This window comes from Manacus vitellinus, unplaced genomic scaffold (assembly GCF_001715985.3).
Source record: "Manacus vitellinus isolate BGI_N305 unplaced genomic scaffold, ASM171598v3 scaffold_5_pilon, whole genome shotgun sequence".
In the NCBI taxonomy this organism is placed as follows: domain Eukaryota; kingdom Metazoa; phylum Chordata; class Aves; order Passeriformes; family Pipridae; genus Manacus; species Manacus vitellinus.
Window position 1 is genome coordinate 5,977,198 of NW_021940682.1, and position 17,474 is coordinate 5,994,671.

At 49.2% G+C, this 17,474-nt stretch overlaps 2 protein-coding genes across 2 annotated transcripts in view; one reads left to right on the top strand and one right to left on the bottom strand.

The window, feature by feature from the left end:
• WNT5B (Wnt family member 5B) overlaps positions 1 to 17,474 on the bottom strand; it is a 61,675-nt gene that overhangs the window by 39,741 nt on the left and 4,460 nt on the right. The window lies entirely within an intron of this gene.
• On the top strand, positions 3 to 2,640 carry FBXL14 (F-box and leucine rich repeat protein 14; the record flags this gene model as incomplete). Its single annotated transcript, XM_018080069.2, is given in 2 exon segments — positions 3 to 189; positions 192 to 2,640. Coding segments are annotated over 2 exon segments (1,044 nt in total), but the record flags the coding sequence as incomplete, so codon positions are not given.

Consider the following 17,474-nt stretch of genomic DNA (forward strand, 5'->3'; position numbering starts at 1 on the left):
TGCACCTGCGCCGCGCCAACCCCTCGCTCTTCCCCAGCCTGGCGGCGCGGGGTATCCGGCGGGTGCAGATCCTGTCGCTGCGGCGCAGCCTGAGCTACGTGGTCCAGGGCATGGCGGACATCGAGAGCCTCAACCTCAGCGGCTGCTACAACCTCACCGACAACGGGCTGAGCCACGCCTTCGTGGCGGAGATAGCTCCCTGCGCTCGCTCAACCTGAGCCTCTGCAAGCAGATCACGGACAGCAGCCTGGGCCGCATCGCCCAGTACCTTAAGGGCCTGGAGGTGCTCGAGTTGGGGGGCTGCAGCAACATCACCAACACTGGCCTCCTGCTAATCGCCTGGGGCCTGCAGCGCCTCAAGAGCCTCAACCTGCGCTCCTGCCGGCACCTCTCCGACGTGGGCATCGGGCACCTGGCGGGCATGACGCGCAGCGCGGCCGAGGGCTGCCTGGGCCTGGAGCAGCTCACGCTGCAGGACTGCCAGAAGCTCAGCGACCTCTCGCTCAAGCACCTGGCCCGCGGGCTGGGCCGCCTCCGCCAGCTCAACCTCAGCTTCTGCGGGGGCATCTCGGACGCGGGGCTGCTGCACCTGTCGCACATGAGCAGCCTGCGCAGCCTCAACCTGCGCTCCTGCGACAACATCAGCGACACGGGCATCATGCACCTGGCCATGGGCAGCCTGCGGCTGTCCGGCCTCGACGTCTCCTTCTGCGACAAGGTGGGGGACCAGAGCCTGGCCTACATCGCACAGGGCCTGGACGGGCTGCGCTCCCTCTCCCTCTGCTCCTGCCACATTAGCGACGAGGGCATCAACCGCATGGTGCGGCAGATGCATGGTCTGCGCACCCTCAACATCGGCCAGTGCGTCCGCATCACCGACAAGGGCCTGGAGCTCATCGCCGAACACCTCAGCCAGCTCACGGGCATCGACCTCTACGGCTGCACCCGCATCACCAAGCGGGGCTTGGAGCGCATCACCCAGCTGCCCTGCCTCAAGGTGCTTAACCTGGGACTTTGGGAAATGACTGAGAGTGAGAAGGTCAGGTGAGACGAGGAGGGCGCCCCGAGACCTCCATCTCCTCTGGAGGGACTCACTGACTGACTGACTGACTGCTGCAGAGGAGGAGAGAAAGAGAGAGGGGGGCACGCACAGAGTCATGCTACCCACGCACTCTGGCACCGCAGGGGGGAACACAGAGAAAGAGAGTATATCCTCGACCCGTCTGTGCTGCCTGCCTACCCTTGCTGTGGAGGAGGAGGAGGAGGAGGAAGGGGGAGCAGGAGGAGAGAGAGAAAGCACTTATCCATTTTCCAGGTCATGCCTCAAGCTCCACGCTGGGGAGACAGAGCTCTCCCTTCCCACAGCATCCTTCCCTGCGGAAGAGGTAGAAGCCGACACTCTTATGCACTTGGGCTAGAGACACCCCTCTTTATCCCCACTCCCTGATTCCATCCCCTCACGCACTACGGATGGATAAAGACAGACCCTTGTTCTGCCATGTATTCAGAATAGGTTATTTTTGGTTTTTATAAAGGAGAGTGGGAATGGAGATGGGAACAAAAAATAATAACAGCAGAAAAGGCTTCCTAGCTACACTTGTGTCCCCAGCCACCCAGTCATCCTGGGCTGGGCACAGATACAGCTTTTGGTAAAACAACCATTCCACCTCTGTGCTTGCCCCTCCCCTGTCCACACATTTGTGACAGAAATACTGCTCCCTAGGTACATTGATTTTTTTTTCCTTTTAAATCTGTTTTCAGTCTCCATGTTATTCTCTGCTGTGGGTGGATACAACCTCCCACTATTCCAGTTCTCCACTGCACTGAGATTAGCGATAGCTACAGCCTCTCCTTTTGTCAGTATGTTTCCATGTCATCCTGCACTGTGGTTAATGGAAAAGCCTAGGCACTCCATTCTCTCTCCCCATCTCTCTCTCTACTGGAGATGAAGATGCCATTTCCTCCTTCTCTTGTCTCTGTGGGGACTGGACACAGGCCCCAGCCTCTTAAGCCTTCCCGTGCACTGGGGGACACTGAGAGTTACCGAGACTTGTCTTCCCTTTCATCATTCTCTCCTTTTCTCCCCTCCTTCTTCTTGGCAACAGGGATAGACATATCCAGCTACATATCCATTCCTCTTTGGATCGGGGGTGAGCAGGTAGAAGGGGTTTTTAGCTCCTTTCTACCCAGGGAACTTAAGGAAAAATCTCCAGCTTCATTTCTGCTTCATTTGAGATACTGTGACCTGTTTTTATTTTGAAATGCATAAAAAAAATTACTGCTACAAAAACAGCCTCTTACTCTCCCATCTATCCCTTGCTTACATCCTGTAACTGATCCCAGTTCACTCATTCTCCCCTTTACAGTATTCATTTTCTTACATGGTTTTATTTTTAAAGACATATGAAGTTGCTGTTCTTGTGGATTTTTAAGTACATTTTTTTTCTGCTGAATATATTCTATATATATAAATATATATATGATGTCTGGCTACCTCGTTTTAATTTGTTACTTTTTTTTTTCCCCTCCTCAAAAGCCCTGGAATTCTTACAGGAAAGAGATTTTGAGACTGAAACATTTTTGTGCCTAGACTGGAATAATGCCCCTTGGGTTTGTTCTTCTTTTTGCCCCTCCTCCCCCCACCCTCCCCCTTTTTTTCATTTTTGTTTTCAGGCTTACCCTACTGTGTCCCACCTTCACATTCTGGTTGTGCCTCTCCCTCCCGCTTCACTGGGGACTGGGGACCCAAACTGTGCTTCTGCATTTTTACTCTTCTAGCACAAACATGTAACATGAGAATCCACGCTGAGGATTGGGCTACTGTTAACAGAATTGTGTAAAATGCAAGTTTGTTTTAAAAAAAAAAAGTTATATATATGGATATATGCAAATGCTTTCCCTTCCCCTCCTTAACCACCTACAAAAGGTCACTATGCCAGCCTTCCTGTTTGTAGGTGGAGAGGAGCAGAGCTGGCCTACAGGCCCTGAGGCTGCAATGTGAAGGGGAGGAGACTGAAGTTCATCTGTCTTATCTCTGTTCTGTCAATAAAATTGAGCTGGGTCTTTAGATTATTTTTTAATTATTATTTTAAAGAGGAAGAGCAAGTTTGGGGGTTGTTTTTGGTTTTTTGTTTTGTTTTGTTTTTAAATATCTTGGCTTTTTTTTTGCTCATCTGTTCCAAATCTCAAATCCTCCACAGTAACAGGCCAGACCATGGAGTTAACGCAAACCCAGAGACCCCTATGGATTAATTGTACTGTTTGTGAATTTGTATAAAAAAAATAACAAAGATCCTCTTAAAACATTTTATATTCTTACAGTAAAAGGTTAAACATATTTATATAATAAAAGAGGAAATATGAAGTATGTTTTTGAAAAAAAAAAAAAAAGCCGTATCTGTGTTGTCTGTGCTTTTTAAAGATGTGTATCTGTATCTGTTGGGTTTGGTAAGTACAGCCTCGTGGCTGAGGGTGGGAGTTTGCGGCCGCTTGATCTTGTGAGGGATGGAGGAGGAGAGGGAAGGAAAGGAGCCTGGTGCCTCCTGTGCAGGATGTTGAGTAACATCATCCTGAAGAGTTTGTAAGGAAGGGGTTTGGCAGGACCAGCCTTGTCTGCGAGGGTGCTTGGCAGCATCCCTGGGGACAAACCCAGTTCAGCTGCTTATTGGTGTGAAGCGTCAGCTGAGTTTGAGGTCATACAAACCAAAAGTGCTGAAGCTTTCTAGCAGCTGAATCGACTGCTCAGAGATAGAGGCAGACATTTGTGAGTGGGGGAAGAAGGGCTGTGTTTCTTAATTTTTTTTTTAAGCTCCAGGTAGATGGTATGGTAGAGGGTTTTTTACTAATTTAAACTGAGGCTCTCCCTGGATGGAAGACCCATCCAATAAAAACATTTCCCAGCAGTGACAACCACCAAAAACCTGTGCCCTTGTGGACCTGGGAAATCTGAAATATCTTGGTTGATTTCCACTGCCCAGGCAAAGATTAAAGAGAAAGTAAAGTGGGACCGTGTTAAAAAAAAAAAAGTTTGAATAATCTAAGGTGTCCTTTGTCCTATACCATAATCTTTCTCCTCAACGTATGACTTTTAACCCGGTGGGGTCCCTTTTTAGCCTCCACGACGTGGGGTGTTTTATTGTTGTTGGAGATGGAGCTTAAGCGGTGTTTATAGGGCACGACAAAGCCCGTCCCCCCCAGCCCGGCGGCGGGGCTTGCTCGCCCGCTGCCCCCTTCCTGCCTCGAAGGAGGGGGAATGCGAAATGGTGGAAGAAGCCGGAGCCATTGTTCAGGAAAGTTAAAAGAGGAGCTGTCCTTGCTTGCTTGCTCAGTCATGCATACTCAATCTGGCCGGGCCCGGGTCCCTATGGAAAGGAGGAGGGCGATTCTTCCCCTCTTTTTAACATTCCTCTCCAGGCCTGGCTGTATTTAAGCTGCTTTCCTCCGCGCCGAGGAGGAGGGAGGGGGATGGTCTGAAGTTCCTGTACATTTGCATTTTAAGCACTTCCAGCACTGAGCAGGCCACTTTGTTCCCCCGCTCCAGCAGCCCTGGCCTGGTGCTGCTCCAGGTGGGTTGGATGCCCTACCAAAGCAAGTCCTTTCCGTGCCCGGGCCTGCCCTGGGTGCTCAGCCTCTGCCTCCACAGGTATTTTGGCTGAGGCTGGACTGGACATACTCTTTTGTTGCCAGCCCTAACCACCTCATCTCTTTTATGTCAGTGCCACATTTCGAAGGGGAAAATAGTGCCTGACTCTGGCCCTCTTAAAAAGAAACACCATCTCCTCTGCATCCTAAGGATCTGGACTATCTCAGGGTTTTGGACTTTGTTTTATTCCCTCCTTTCCAAGACTTCCAAGCTTTCTGCTGGGAGTCCATCACAAAAGATGCATTGTTCGCTTTAGGGAAAGCCACCACAATTGGATCTAATTGAGCCTGACACTATATCCATCTTCCTCTACTTGGAGGGAGGTATGGGGTCTGCCTTTCCTGCGTTAAGAAAAGAGTTTACAGTAACATCTTGATGGAAAAAGAACGTGTATGTAAATGTTATAAACAATGGGAATTCCAGATCAGGTTCCAATAACAGCTGAAAACATAATTGTTCCTGGGGTCGGCAGCAGTCCCAGCCAAGGACGGGGAGTGAGAAACCTCTCAAAAGGTAGTTTGGTTCTGCTGGGTTTGAGTGAAAACAGCATCTCCTTAATAAGGCCCATGTTCACACGGATAACAGTGGGACACCTATATCTAAATATATCTAAATATGTGCTCATAAGCTTTGTAATCAGAACTAGGGCAGTATTTTTTTTTTCCCTAAAAAATCCCCCAAACTTCTTCTCCCGACTTATATAAAACACCGAACCAAAAGCATTGCCCAGATGGCTTGACATCCTCTTTAAGGGGAACCCAAGCCGAAGGAAGCTGCCAAAACCAAAGCCTCCCTGAAGCCCAGCACTGGGCTATTCCCGTAGATGGAGCAAGTGTTCCTCATACCTTCCTCTCATGCACCAGTGTGACAGCACCTCGAGACAGATACAGGCCAGCAACCATTGACCAATTACCACATAAACGGCTCAGCATAACAAGGAAACTTCCACTCTCTGACCACTCTTGAATTTTTGAACGTGACTCAGCTGGCAACTGGGGTAGAAAACCGTAAAAAACACCCCGCTACTTGGAAACGAGCTGGAAGTCTGTCTGTGTCAGTGAACCCACAGTGCCCCAGTGGTGGCTTTGGTGCCAGCCTTCACTGCTGTGCCCAGCAGAAGAGCTCCCATCCCTCCCTCCCATCCATGCTTGGCTGGGGCAGCAGGGTCCCTCACCTACAGCTGCACAAGCCAGGGTATGGAGGATGAACCAGGGACCTGCTTTATGGACCAGCGGCTCTGGGGAACAGAGGGGCCACGCTCAAGAGGTGGTGACAGAGAGCAGCAGGAGCCATGTGAAGGAGGGATGAAGTGACTGATCAGGAGAGGAGGTGGCCAGGGACTGAGGGGCAGCAGCTGCAGTGAAGTCCTGCATGTGCATGGGGGTCCCTGCTCTGCTGCAGCAGCTGCTCCCCTGGCCAGATCCATGGCTGGCTCCTCTCCCTGGGAGACAGAAAGGAAAAGCAGGCTCCACCTGGGTCCTACTGCCCTTGGACTAGCACATGGGAGGTCCATGCATGACAGATTTATACATTTTATACCATCCCACTCCACGCTGTGGGTTCAACTGAATCAGTTTGTCATGGTGATTCTGGGGTCCTTTGTTTCGCCAGTAATAAATAACGGGGTCACGGGGCAGCTGTCAGGCAAACCACCTGGGGCCTGTGCTACAACCAGAGGTGATCTCTGTGCTAGACAGTACAGAGCTTACTATTGAACCTGCCCTTTGGAGGTCAGGGAAGGGTTAAAATGAGAGCTGGGTGGTCAAAACACCCACAGTTTTTGAAGCTAGAAGTTAGCTAGAAGTTAGCTAGAAGTTAGAAGCTAGAAGTTAGCACAGGCTGCCATTAACAGCTCAAGGGTAGATGTCCCTTGGATCTGGCAGCCTCCCTATGTACATACGTGGGATGCTTCTAAAGCAAACTCGACCTTTTTTTGTTTTCTCTCTGCCTCCTCCACCTTAAATGCCGCTCTTTTAGCCAGCAGCTCTTTACTAGCGCCTTCTGTGGAGGAAAAAGATAAACGGATAAGCTCGACTGGGTGGTGTGGGCTGGATGTGAGGACCCCTCAGCACACCAGTGAGGCCCCACGCCAGAGCTGCTGGCTGAGCTGCAGGACACTCCCCACCGTGGCCAGCCAGCAAGGCCGTCCTGCTCAATTCCCCAGCCCCAAGCTGCACGAAAGAAAGAGCTGGAGAGGGTTCATCAGGCTCCTGTGCCAGAACTTAGACTCCAGCCACGTTTGGCAGGAATGCTAGTGTTTCTCCCCCTTCTTTAATTAAATCTACCAAATGCATTATCTCAATGACAGCCCAAACTGAAAAAGACACGATCGAGATTTTGAAAAATCCGAATCTGATCTGTCCCTGCAAGAGAAAGATGAATGGAAATGGGATTTTCCTAAAAAATTTCCTAAAATCCTCAGTGTGTCTTGGAAAAGGTGTCAAAAGTTTAATACCAGGGTCTGGACACATGCCCTTAGTAAGTATTTCCACATGAGAGGGTTACTGAGACATAAACCAAACTCACATTCTGCTACAGAAACTAACTCAGATCTAGGAATGGGCAACTCCTCCTAGTTATTTTCCTTCCTCTGAGTCTTGTTTCTCCAGGCACAGTCTAGTGATTTCACGATTAAGCAATTTCCCCTCCCACCTTTAAAAAAAAAATACAACAAAACCCCAAACAAATTTCATCTAAGCTTTGTCCTCTTCCTCCCTCTCCTTCACCTTTCTCCCCCAAAATGTCCCAGCTTTACAAACCCTGGGTAACTTCAGGGGCACGGCAGTTGGCACATACAGACAGCACTACAGGGACACACCGATAACAGCTCTGCAGCCAGCAGGCTCTCTGCTTGTTCAGTGAGCTGAAATGCCAATAAATCCCTGCCATTATCTCCCTTTGTGACAGCCACAGTGGCATTACTGGCACCCCAGCTTCAGCATGAACCAGGTGCATCCTTCAGTGTTATAAACTCCTCCTGCCACACACTGGGTAGAAGTCTCCTAAGGCTGTCGTGGCACAGGTGAGCTGGTTTCCCCTGCTCCTCCAGGCTCCTGGAGCCTGACTCTCAGCTCTGGCAAACCTCCATCCCCTTAGTTAAAGCCCCCCACGCACCACCAGCCCCTGTGCGAACGGACCGGAGGTGACGGGCACCGCGAGATCCCTGGGGCTGCCCGTCCACCCCACACCCAGCGAAACCCGGCGGCGACAACACCGCTGCTTGTGACACCGGCGGGGCTTCCAGCCTCGCGAGCGCAGGGGCCGGGTGGAGCATCCCCACCGCGCTGCTGCCGGGAGCGGCGGAGCGCGGCGGGCAGCTCCCGGTCCCGCCGGGCCGTAGCTCCCGGTCTGCCGGCAACGTCCCGCCGCGCCCCGGGGTCCCGCCTGCAGCGGCGGCGCGGCCCCCGCAGCGGCCACATTGCCGCCGAGTGCGGCCACGCCGAACCCCCGCGACGTCGCCGCGGTGTATTCCCTGAAACCGGAGGCTTTCCACCGGCTTGCTTGCGCCGTGACAAGTCCGCGCCAGGGTAACTGTGCTGCCTCGGGGAAGGGGGGTCAGCTGGGGCTCAAGTGGGAGGGGTGAGAAATGGGATGGATGGATGGATGGATGAGAGGGCCCCGTTTGGCAACCCTGGACCACGGCTGTGCGGACGTGACACCCATCAGTGTGGCTGAGGTGGAAGGTACCAAGGGATGGCGAACTCTACTGCTGCTCATCATCATCACCACCATCAGTATTTGCTGGTGGTGAAGGGTCCCACGGGTTTGCACCATAAACCCAAATGGAAAGCCACACTTGGTGTAGCTGGACCAGTCACAGAACCACTGAATGGTCTGGGTTGGAAAGGACCTTAAAGGTCATCTCGTTCAAACCCCCCTGCCATGGGCAGGAACACCTTCCACTAGAAGGTGGTTGCTTAAAGCCCCGTCCAACCTGGCCTTGAACACTTCCAGGGGTGGGGCATCCACAGCTTCTCTGGACAATCTGTTCCAGTGCCTCAACACCCTCACAGTAAAGAATATTTCTGATACCTAATATAAAACTACCCTCTTTCAGTTTACAGCCATCACCCCTTGTCCTGTCACTACATATCTTTGTAAAAAGTCCCTCTCCAGCTCTCCTGTGACCCATTTAGGTACTGGGAGGTGCTCTAAGGTCTCCCTGGAGCCTGCTCTTCTCCAGGCTGAACAACCCCAACTCCCTCCGCCTGTCTTCATAGAACTGCTCCAGCCCTCTGATCATCTCCATGGTCCTCCTCTGGACTCACTCCAACAGATCCCTGTCCTTCTTATGTTGGGATGGGCATCAATGCACGCCACTGTTGTGTGAGAACTTCACGTCCCAGCCTAACAGGCTGCCTTCTGGAAAACATCCATCCTAGACTTAGCACTTCAGCCTGAAGTCTGCATCTCTTGACACCTATAGCTTGACATCAAGAAAATTATTTTGTTTATTTGGTTTTTTAAAAGCACGCAAGTGTGAGAATGGTAATGGAGCAGGACCAAACTTAAACTAACACCTGGATTATTTTATTTCAGTTTTGTTGTGCAGGGCTTTGCTATGTTGTTGGCACAGATACTCCACTGGGTACCTCTGCAGTGATTAAGGCATCTGGAGTTGTATGCACATGTCCTTTCTAATACATAAACTTGAACAGTCTTTTTTATCCAGTTCTCACACTGCTGCTATAGATACAGTGATGATGTCTTTTTCAGAAGCAACTATACCTTATAATTTAGAGAATTAATAATTAGCTTCTGCAGGCTCATTACACACACAGACGTCAGAAAGAGAAACATCAGCATTAATGGGAAAGAGAGGTGGAAGCAACTTGACTAAGGCTTTGTCCCAGAGCCGCGCGTGGCCAAACAGTGCCTGGCGTCAAGCTCTTCCATCTCCAGTCCTGCTGGTTTTTGTCACTTGGAGCACCAAAAACAGAAATGAGTTTTCCAGCCTAAGGTAGCCCTGGAGAGGCAGAGTCAGGACAGAGAAACACTAAGCACAGAGGACATCTTCCTACTCTTCCCACGGCAGGCTGTGCCACCCAGGGCCCCAGAAGTGCTGGTGTACGAGCGTGGGCTGCGGAAGAGCTCCCAGCAGCAGGAGCCCCTCCGACAAGCCATCCTTCTCTCCCTGTGCAGACTCTCCAGCCGTCATGGCTTTTACTTCAGGCAGCGGCGAGTCTCACCGAACAAGAGCTGACAGAAAGCGCCGCCCTGACAGCCCTGAAGTCCCGTTACAACAACAGGTAGGGCTCGGGTTGCAGCTCTCCCAGCTGCTCCAGCTACATCTTCACCACGACTGTCCCTGCAGCGAGGCTCGGGGACCACCCACGCGGATCAAAGCCACGGGCACTACACAGTCCCTAAGGCTGCAAACGCTGTCTCCCCTCATGCATTCCCTTCCCAAGAGGCACCTGTCCATTAGCACAGACTTGCCCAGACCACACCAAAGGCCAATCAAGCCACAGCGACTTTCGATCTCTGGGCCCAGACCACATGGCACGAGGACTTGTGCCCGGGCTGCCCTCTCCCTTGCCCTCATCTCCACTGGTTTCAAATGCAGCATGCCAGGGGGACATCAGGGGGGAACACTGTGGGGGACATCATCTCCTGCCCACACCTGCCAGGGAGTCAGCGAGACAGGGGGAGGCTGCATGTGAGCGGCTGGGTGTAACTTCCACCCTGTCCCTAGTGCCAAAAACAAGCATGTTAAAGCTAATCTACCCCTGTCTCAGCTCAACTGCTTTTCTGTGACTAAGCCCCTTATAATGGTTTTACTAAAATCCCCTTTTGATGGAAAAAATCCCAGCTGGAAGTTTCGGGCAGCGGCACAATGTGCAAGTCTGCGTGTCCCTTTCCCCAGCTTCACAAAAGCCTCTAATCGAGTGGAAAATTTGCTGGAGGCCAGAGGTTTAGGCCTGCAATTATTTTTTAAGGGATTATCAGGAGAGAATGGGGGTACTTACGACCCTCCCTCTCTTTGTGCTTTGCTCTGTGCCGCTTTCAGACGGACTCAGCCAGAAACCTAAACCACCGCAGCTGGATCCAGCAAAACCAGGGCTCGGTTGGGCAGCTTGCCTCCTCTCTCTTATGGGACAGATCCCAGACTCCAGGTTAGATGAGTCCCACTCCAGCAGCATGCAAGAAACAGAAGTGCTTTTCCACAGAAGTAACACTACAAGATTTTTTTTTTTTTTTTAAAGAAAAGCCTGAGAAAAAGCAAGAAATTCCAGTCCTGCGAGCCTCAGGGAACTGAAAAACCAAGGAGCCAGGAGGGATGAGGTCCACTGGACAGGCTGGGCTTTGGCTGTGCAAAGCCATTATGCAGGAGGTCTTATACAAGTTACTTGCAGCAAGCTCCAAAAAACACTTGGCACCGAAGACGTGCGCGCTGTAACACCCAGCTTTTAAGGGCTTTGCTCCAAGGGTGGATCCCGGCATTAGGGTCCTTGGTGCTGTTGCAGCCTCTGAGAACAGTCAAACACCACTAAGGATCCAAAACAACTCCTTACCAGGCACAGAGCCACTTACTGTCAGCACATTTAGCGTGGGCAGGCCAGAGGAGAAGTGCCGCTGGCCCTCGTGCCTGGGGAGCTCCGTACCTTGCTCGGAGCTGCCGGGAACTGCCCGTGCTCACACGTGACCTGAAATCAGGTGCTTCTCCTCTACCATCCAACTGCCGTGCTCCCGCTTGCCTAACAGCAAGTGAGCCAGACCCAGAGGAAGCAGCGGCGTTCCCTGCTTCCCCAGCAGCCTAAGGAAGAAGATGACCTGCTTTAATCCTGGTCTCCCTTCGTGGCACTTCAAATCTATCCCTCCTGGAGAAGGCACTAACCATTGGGCCTCAGACAAGGGCCATGAAAAAGGGCTCCTCTTCACTATTCCCAAATAAGCCATGCTAGGGTGTGGATGATTATTCCAGACTCGGAGCAAGGAAGGAAGTACATGAAGAAAGCAATGGCTGTAGACCACAGGCCTCTCGGTGTGTGGCATAAAGCACCCGTTGGTCAAGACAGAGAAACAGGTTTTGATCCCTGAGCTTTCCAACCATTCAGCTGCTACATAAGATGTTTCAGAAGAAAGGGGCAGCTGCCACTGGGTTTTCTCCCTTATCGCGTGCGTGTGTGCTGGGTGTGCTCTGAAAGCACCTGGGGAGGCTCGGGAGCCAGGGAGCTTGCTTTCTGGATCGTGATCAGACTCATCAATTTTGGGCAGGCACGTAAGTAAAACACTCAGCACCCAAGGGGCATTAAAATAAAAATAATTTAAATAAACCCCTCAGACAAACTCAGAGAAAAAGTCAAATGAGGCATGTGTGGAATTACGATGCCTCCAGGAGCTAGGTGGTGCCTAAGCTGGGGATTTTGATTTTGCAATTCTGAATGCTGCTTAAATGTCATTTGGTTTTGTTTTGATTCTTTTTTTCTTGGATCAGTTTTTTGCTCCTCTCTACTCAATTCTCTCTGAAAACACGGACACTGTTTTCAGAGTTTTAAGACAACAAGGTAAATGACAAATGGCCTGACCTGCTCAAAATTGCTTATTAAGCTAATGCGCTTTAAAATACTCTCTACATGTCTAACTCCTGCAAAATAGATGAGTCTGCTGTCCAAGACAGATTGAGAACTTTGGCATCCAAAGGTAAGGAATGCAGAATTGACAGTAACTAGTCGCATAGGATGTGACCTGTGTGATTCACTAGTGGCACTAGAAATCAGGTGAAGAGTCAGGTCCAGCTCCAGTTTCTCACTCTAATAAACTGAGCACTGTGCATAGTGCCACAGGAGTCCTCTTTTACTACTTCCAAGGAAGAAAATCTTTCTCCCAGCCTGCTGTTCCCGAGTTCCATCAGTGAGCTTTGCTCTTGGAGTCCCAAGTCTTTCTGTTTATACACAGTCTGCTGTCCACAGATAACCTTGGAAAGCCCTACTTACAGTATCACTGAAACACTGTAGTCTTTCAGAGATCACCATCCAAATTCCGCACAGAGGCAGGATCAAATATACTTGGATCATTCCTGACAAGGGTTTATCTTACCTGTTCCTAAAACCCTCCCTAAAAGCACATAGCCTGAAGCCCCTTTACTCAACCACTTCCAGTTTACTTCTAATAATATTTCTCCCTATCCACCTCAGATATTTTACTTTTTCCTCCAGACTAAGCCATGTTTTTAATGCTTTCTACAAGTGGCAACAGAAAAGAGTTGAGGAGTTTTCTGTTTCAGGCAACCTCTTATGGCCTGGACAAACACTTCTTTCCCTGAGTCCTCACACTCCTGCAGAGGCACCTCAGATGCAACATGGTTCAACTCCACCTCTGTGCAGCATCTGCCTTGTGAAGAGCCCAGTTATCATGCTGCATTGTACAGGTGGATTTCTAGACACATGATAAACATTTCTGGAAACCATTGTTATTCTCACAAATGTTTGTACCCTGCAAGAGTTGAAACCAGGATCCCAACAACGTAAAGCGATTTGCTCACTGGGATGTTACAAAGATTTTATATTTTACATTATTATAATACCTTTATGGTATATATTATAATAAAGATACAACTTGCCACTTGTAAATTGTTAAAGCTTCCTAAGACTTACAGATAACTCTGTCTCAGCACTACCACTACTTTACTTTATAGTTCCCTGCCAGTCCCACTCCTTTATCCTCCTTACAGTTGTTCTCTCACACCCCTTGATCTAACAGCAGCATTCACCAAAAGAGTCAACAGGGACCTTATTTCTGTCCCCTATCCAGGGGCCACTGATGGAGACACGAGGGATCTGCTCAGTAAGACTGAAGATAACCAGCGTTTCACAGGCAGCTGCACACAGTAGAATGATCTTATTCTTTCTAGCACAACTTTACAATGCAAGTAAAAAGAGGGTACTGACAGGCCATGACAACTGGAACCACTCCTGTTCAAGCTGAACACTGCACCAAAGCTATGCTAGCATGAGCATTACAGACCTTTGAACTTCATGGGCTCTTGTCAACTCTGACACCAGTACAGGATGTCCCACATCATGAACAGAGTGAAAACAAAAATCTCTTTCCAGCTCTCAGAGGAGCAGTTCTGCTGTCACTGTACTCACAGACAGTATGAGGTACAAGTAGGTACTTGTTTCCTACTTGCAGTATCACTGCTAATTTTGGGACACAATTTCAGCTCCAGGCTCATTGCTAGAGCAGCAGAACAGAAGTGCTGAGCTATAGTGCAGCACAGAAATAGTGTTACTCATCCAGGAAATTACAGTTCCACGTCCCACACAGAGCATTGCCCTTGTGTCTAGATATGCAAGTTAATGGGCATCAGCCACACTGGAGTGAGGCAAGCAAATGGCTTGAATTTCTAAAACTCCAGGTACTCAGATGTCCCAGAGCACTGTGGGAGCTTCTGGTGACTTGTACCTCTCATGAAAAACAACGGAGTGGATTCTGTTCCAGGCTCACCACATGACTCCAGGCAAGTCCTGCCACCCCTCTGCATCTCAGCTGCTTCGTGCTTAAACTGAGAGTATTGTGCAGCTCTGAGAATAGACACACTTATTTTTGGAAGTTCAAAAAAGTACTCAAGACCTCTGCACGGACGTCATCAGAGAAGTTTCTAACATAATCATTGACATGCCCGTGCCCAGGGCACAGCACAGGAAATCTGTCAGAGCCTCCCAACAAGGCCTGAGGAAGTCCCAGCATATGTTCATTTCTGTTCCCTCCATGCCATTTCCCTGAAGAATGGGCCTTGTAGACAGAAGAGTTTCAAAATATGTCTGAATTACTGTCTGAATTACTGCACTCGAGCTGTGTTGTGTCAGACAGGGGCTCGGTGTTGAAAGAATTGTCTATATGTTCAGCTGCATATCATTACAAACATTTAAAGAAGCTGCTGTTTCCAAAAAGGAAGCAGTTCTTATTATTATGAAAGCTGGGGGTTTTCCAGGGTTGCTGGAGTGCCAGCAAAGGATCCAGAGCCAGGACAGATAATCACAGTAGAAATGATAGGCAAATCTACAAGTGCCTGAGGACCACCTACGCAACATCTGCACGTCTCATAAACCAGGTGTTGCTCCCTGAAGCACATAATTTGGGCATGCATTCTGTGTGCCACTCCTACCACCTCCTGGCTCCCACCAGGACAATGTCATGCACTGCCTACAGCTACGTGCAAAGCGAGGCGTGCCAACCCCAGCTCAGAGAAATCTGTCATTTACCAATAATATGTTGTGTCAGTGCAAAACTAGCCCACAGCTGGGAATTGGCAGGACATATTTGAGGTATCGCACTCACAGAGGAGGAACAGAAAAACTGCTTAGCCCACAATTACCCAAAAACTGCAAGCAGTTTAAGTCGAAGACTTAAAAGGAGGCACACAGAGAAGTCAGGGGTCAGGCTCCAAGAGAGACACAGATTGACACTCCAGTAAACAGGCTTGTTACAAAGCACTAAATGCAAAGAGGAATTTATCCCAGCAGCAAGTGTCACACTGCACACAGACAAGCTTTCTTTACAGAGGCAAATGCACTTCGGCACGCCCAGCATCTAACACAGCTCTGGTCACTTAGTCCATGGATCCTACCACACTTCAAGGATGGGAACATCTCTCCTTCATCCACTAGCTATTCTCAAAAGCTAAGGCTGAAACCCTGGGATTGGTTCCACCTTTCTTGAAAAACAAAAGAAAAAAACCCAAAACAACACATGCAAAACAACAAAGAAAAAAAACCCCAAAGATATCCCTAGTCAGGAGTCTGCTACACCACGGAATGAAAAGTGAAGGTGGCCATGGAAAGGGGCACATGGATGCAGTTCTGGAGGCATTTTATTTTAATAAATATGTATAACTCCAGGGGAAAAACCTCTGTCAATATAAATTCTATGGAAAATATTGCTCCTGTAGACAGAAGAGAGACCAGTTCTGTTTGTGTATTCAGGCACTGTATATATGAAGATATTTTAGAGGCCTCTATACTTAGCCATTGTGGTTTCAATCTTTCCCAGGCCAGAGGTAGCTGTGTAAGCATATAGTCAGCATTGGCTAAACAAGTACTTTTAAACCATACTATTATTACTAAATTCATTAAAGAAGGCTTCTTTTTTTTTCTTTTTTTTTTTTTTTCTGTGTGTGTGCATCTATTAATTCCAGATAAAAACATTAAAAAGACCCACTGAAACCCAACACCCTTCTAGCCCTCAGAGCGAGATGTGTTTTTTTCAGTATCTCTTTATGTTTAACTGCAGCCAGACCACTTCAGGTCATGATTTCATCTGATCTCAGCAGGATGGCAGCGCTGGGTCCCGGGGAAACCAGGGTCCCTCAGGAAGTGATGTGGGTGATTCAGGCAGTGGAGCTCCTTCCTCTGAGTCAACACTGCCCCAGTGTTTCAGCATCGTGCCGGAGGGCGCTGACCTGCTCGGCACGTTGTCTCTCAGAGGAAATAAATGGGTGCCTGACCACACTTGTGGTTGTTAAAGACAACATGTCGCTGTTCACAAACACTGGCATTTGGCTACGTGACCGCTCCCCATGTGCATAATTACATCTCTGCCTTCCTCCACTTTCTGTCCTGAATTGTTTCAATGGCTCCTGTGTTTCATCCAGCCCTAAACGCACTTCGATGGTTGGAGGAACAGTTCCAGCAGAGCCCTGAACTAAGAACCTGGAATTTTATTGCTGACCCCACCTTTGGCTGGCTGCATAACCTAAGCATGCCTCTTCCACCTTCTCTCCCTTGGTTACCCCATGTGCAAAAGGGAGATCATGAGAGGAATCTCTTCTGTGAAATGCATTGAGAGATACTGGTGAAAAAAACCATATAAGAGAGCACTATAAAGATGAGACGGTGCTATTAATTAGGTATGCTGATTAAACATTCTGGGATATTTTCAGTAGAAAAGGCATTAGGGAAAATAAGGGAGATTTGTAAGGAAAGAAGTGAAGTCTTTGCATTTGATATAATCATGACCTATGATCTTCAATCCAAGAGTGCCTTGGGTTATGGACCAGACAGGTATTTCCCCCTTGGACATGGAGTTCAAGTGATGCCTGCTCTACAGTAAATTCTCTAAAGGTGCTGAGCATTAGCAGGATTTTTTTCCCCCACAGGCAACTCAGCTGCCTGTAATTACCTGAAGAAAATTCCTCCTCTTCTTTCCTAATCCCAGTGCTCTGATCACATGCTCTGGGGACTCCATTTTGGAGCAATGTGACATTTACAACACACAGTCTGAAAAACACATGAAAAATACACCTGGATCTGGGATTTGGCACAAAAATTCATCCCAGGTTCATCAAAAAGTTTGTGGCCTTTCTGAGCACAGTTGGGACCAAGCTACAGTTTTGCTTTGTACCTTGCAGTTTGGACAAGAAAAAAATCTGATCAAACTGACTGAGGTGCACTTGGAGAATTTCAGTTCAGTTCAAAACTCAGAGGCCAGAAACTGCCTTGAACAGAGAGCAGCCAAAGTATTCTGCACCCATCTGCATGGCAAAAAGGATCAGCTTGACAGAAGTGACAGGGACTCAACAGCAAACCTGACCACTACCAGCTCAGAGACAGCCATGAGAACACTGGTACTGTAGATCAAATAGGGGTTCACTTCTGAAGCAAATCCCCCACCCATCCCACTACCCATGCAGTGGTTTGCAACTCTGAGCAGCCTTAGAGCTTGCAATTTGGATTCTGTCTGGATGAAAGTGCACAGTAGACTGTGCTTGAGGAGGATACCTCATGTTCCTCCTCCACAACCATGGGGTCAGACAAAAACTCATCCAAAATAACACTCCCCCACCCCACAGTGCTAGTGCATGGGTGCCATGTCTTCAGCGCCAACTGTT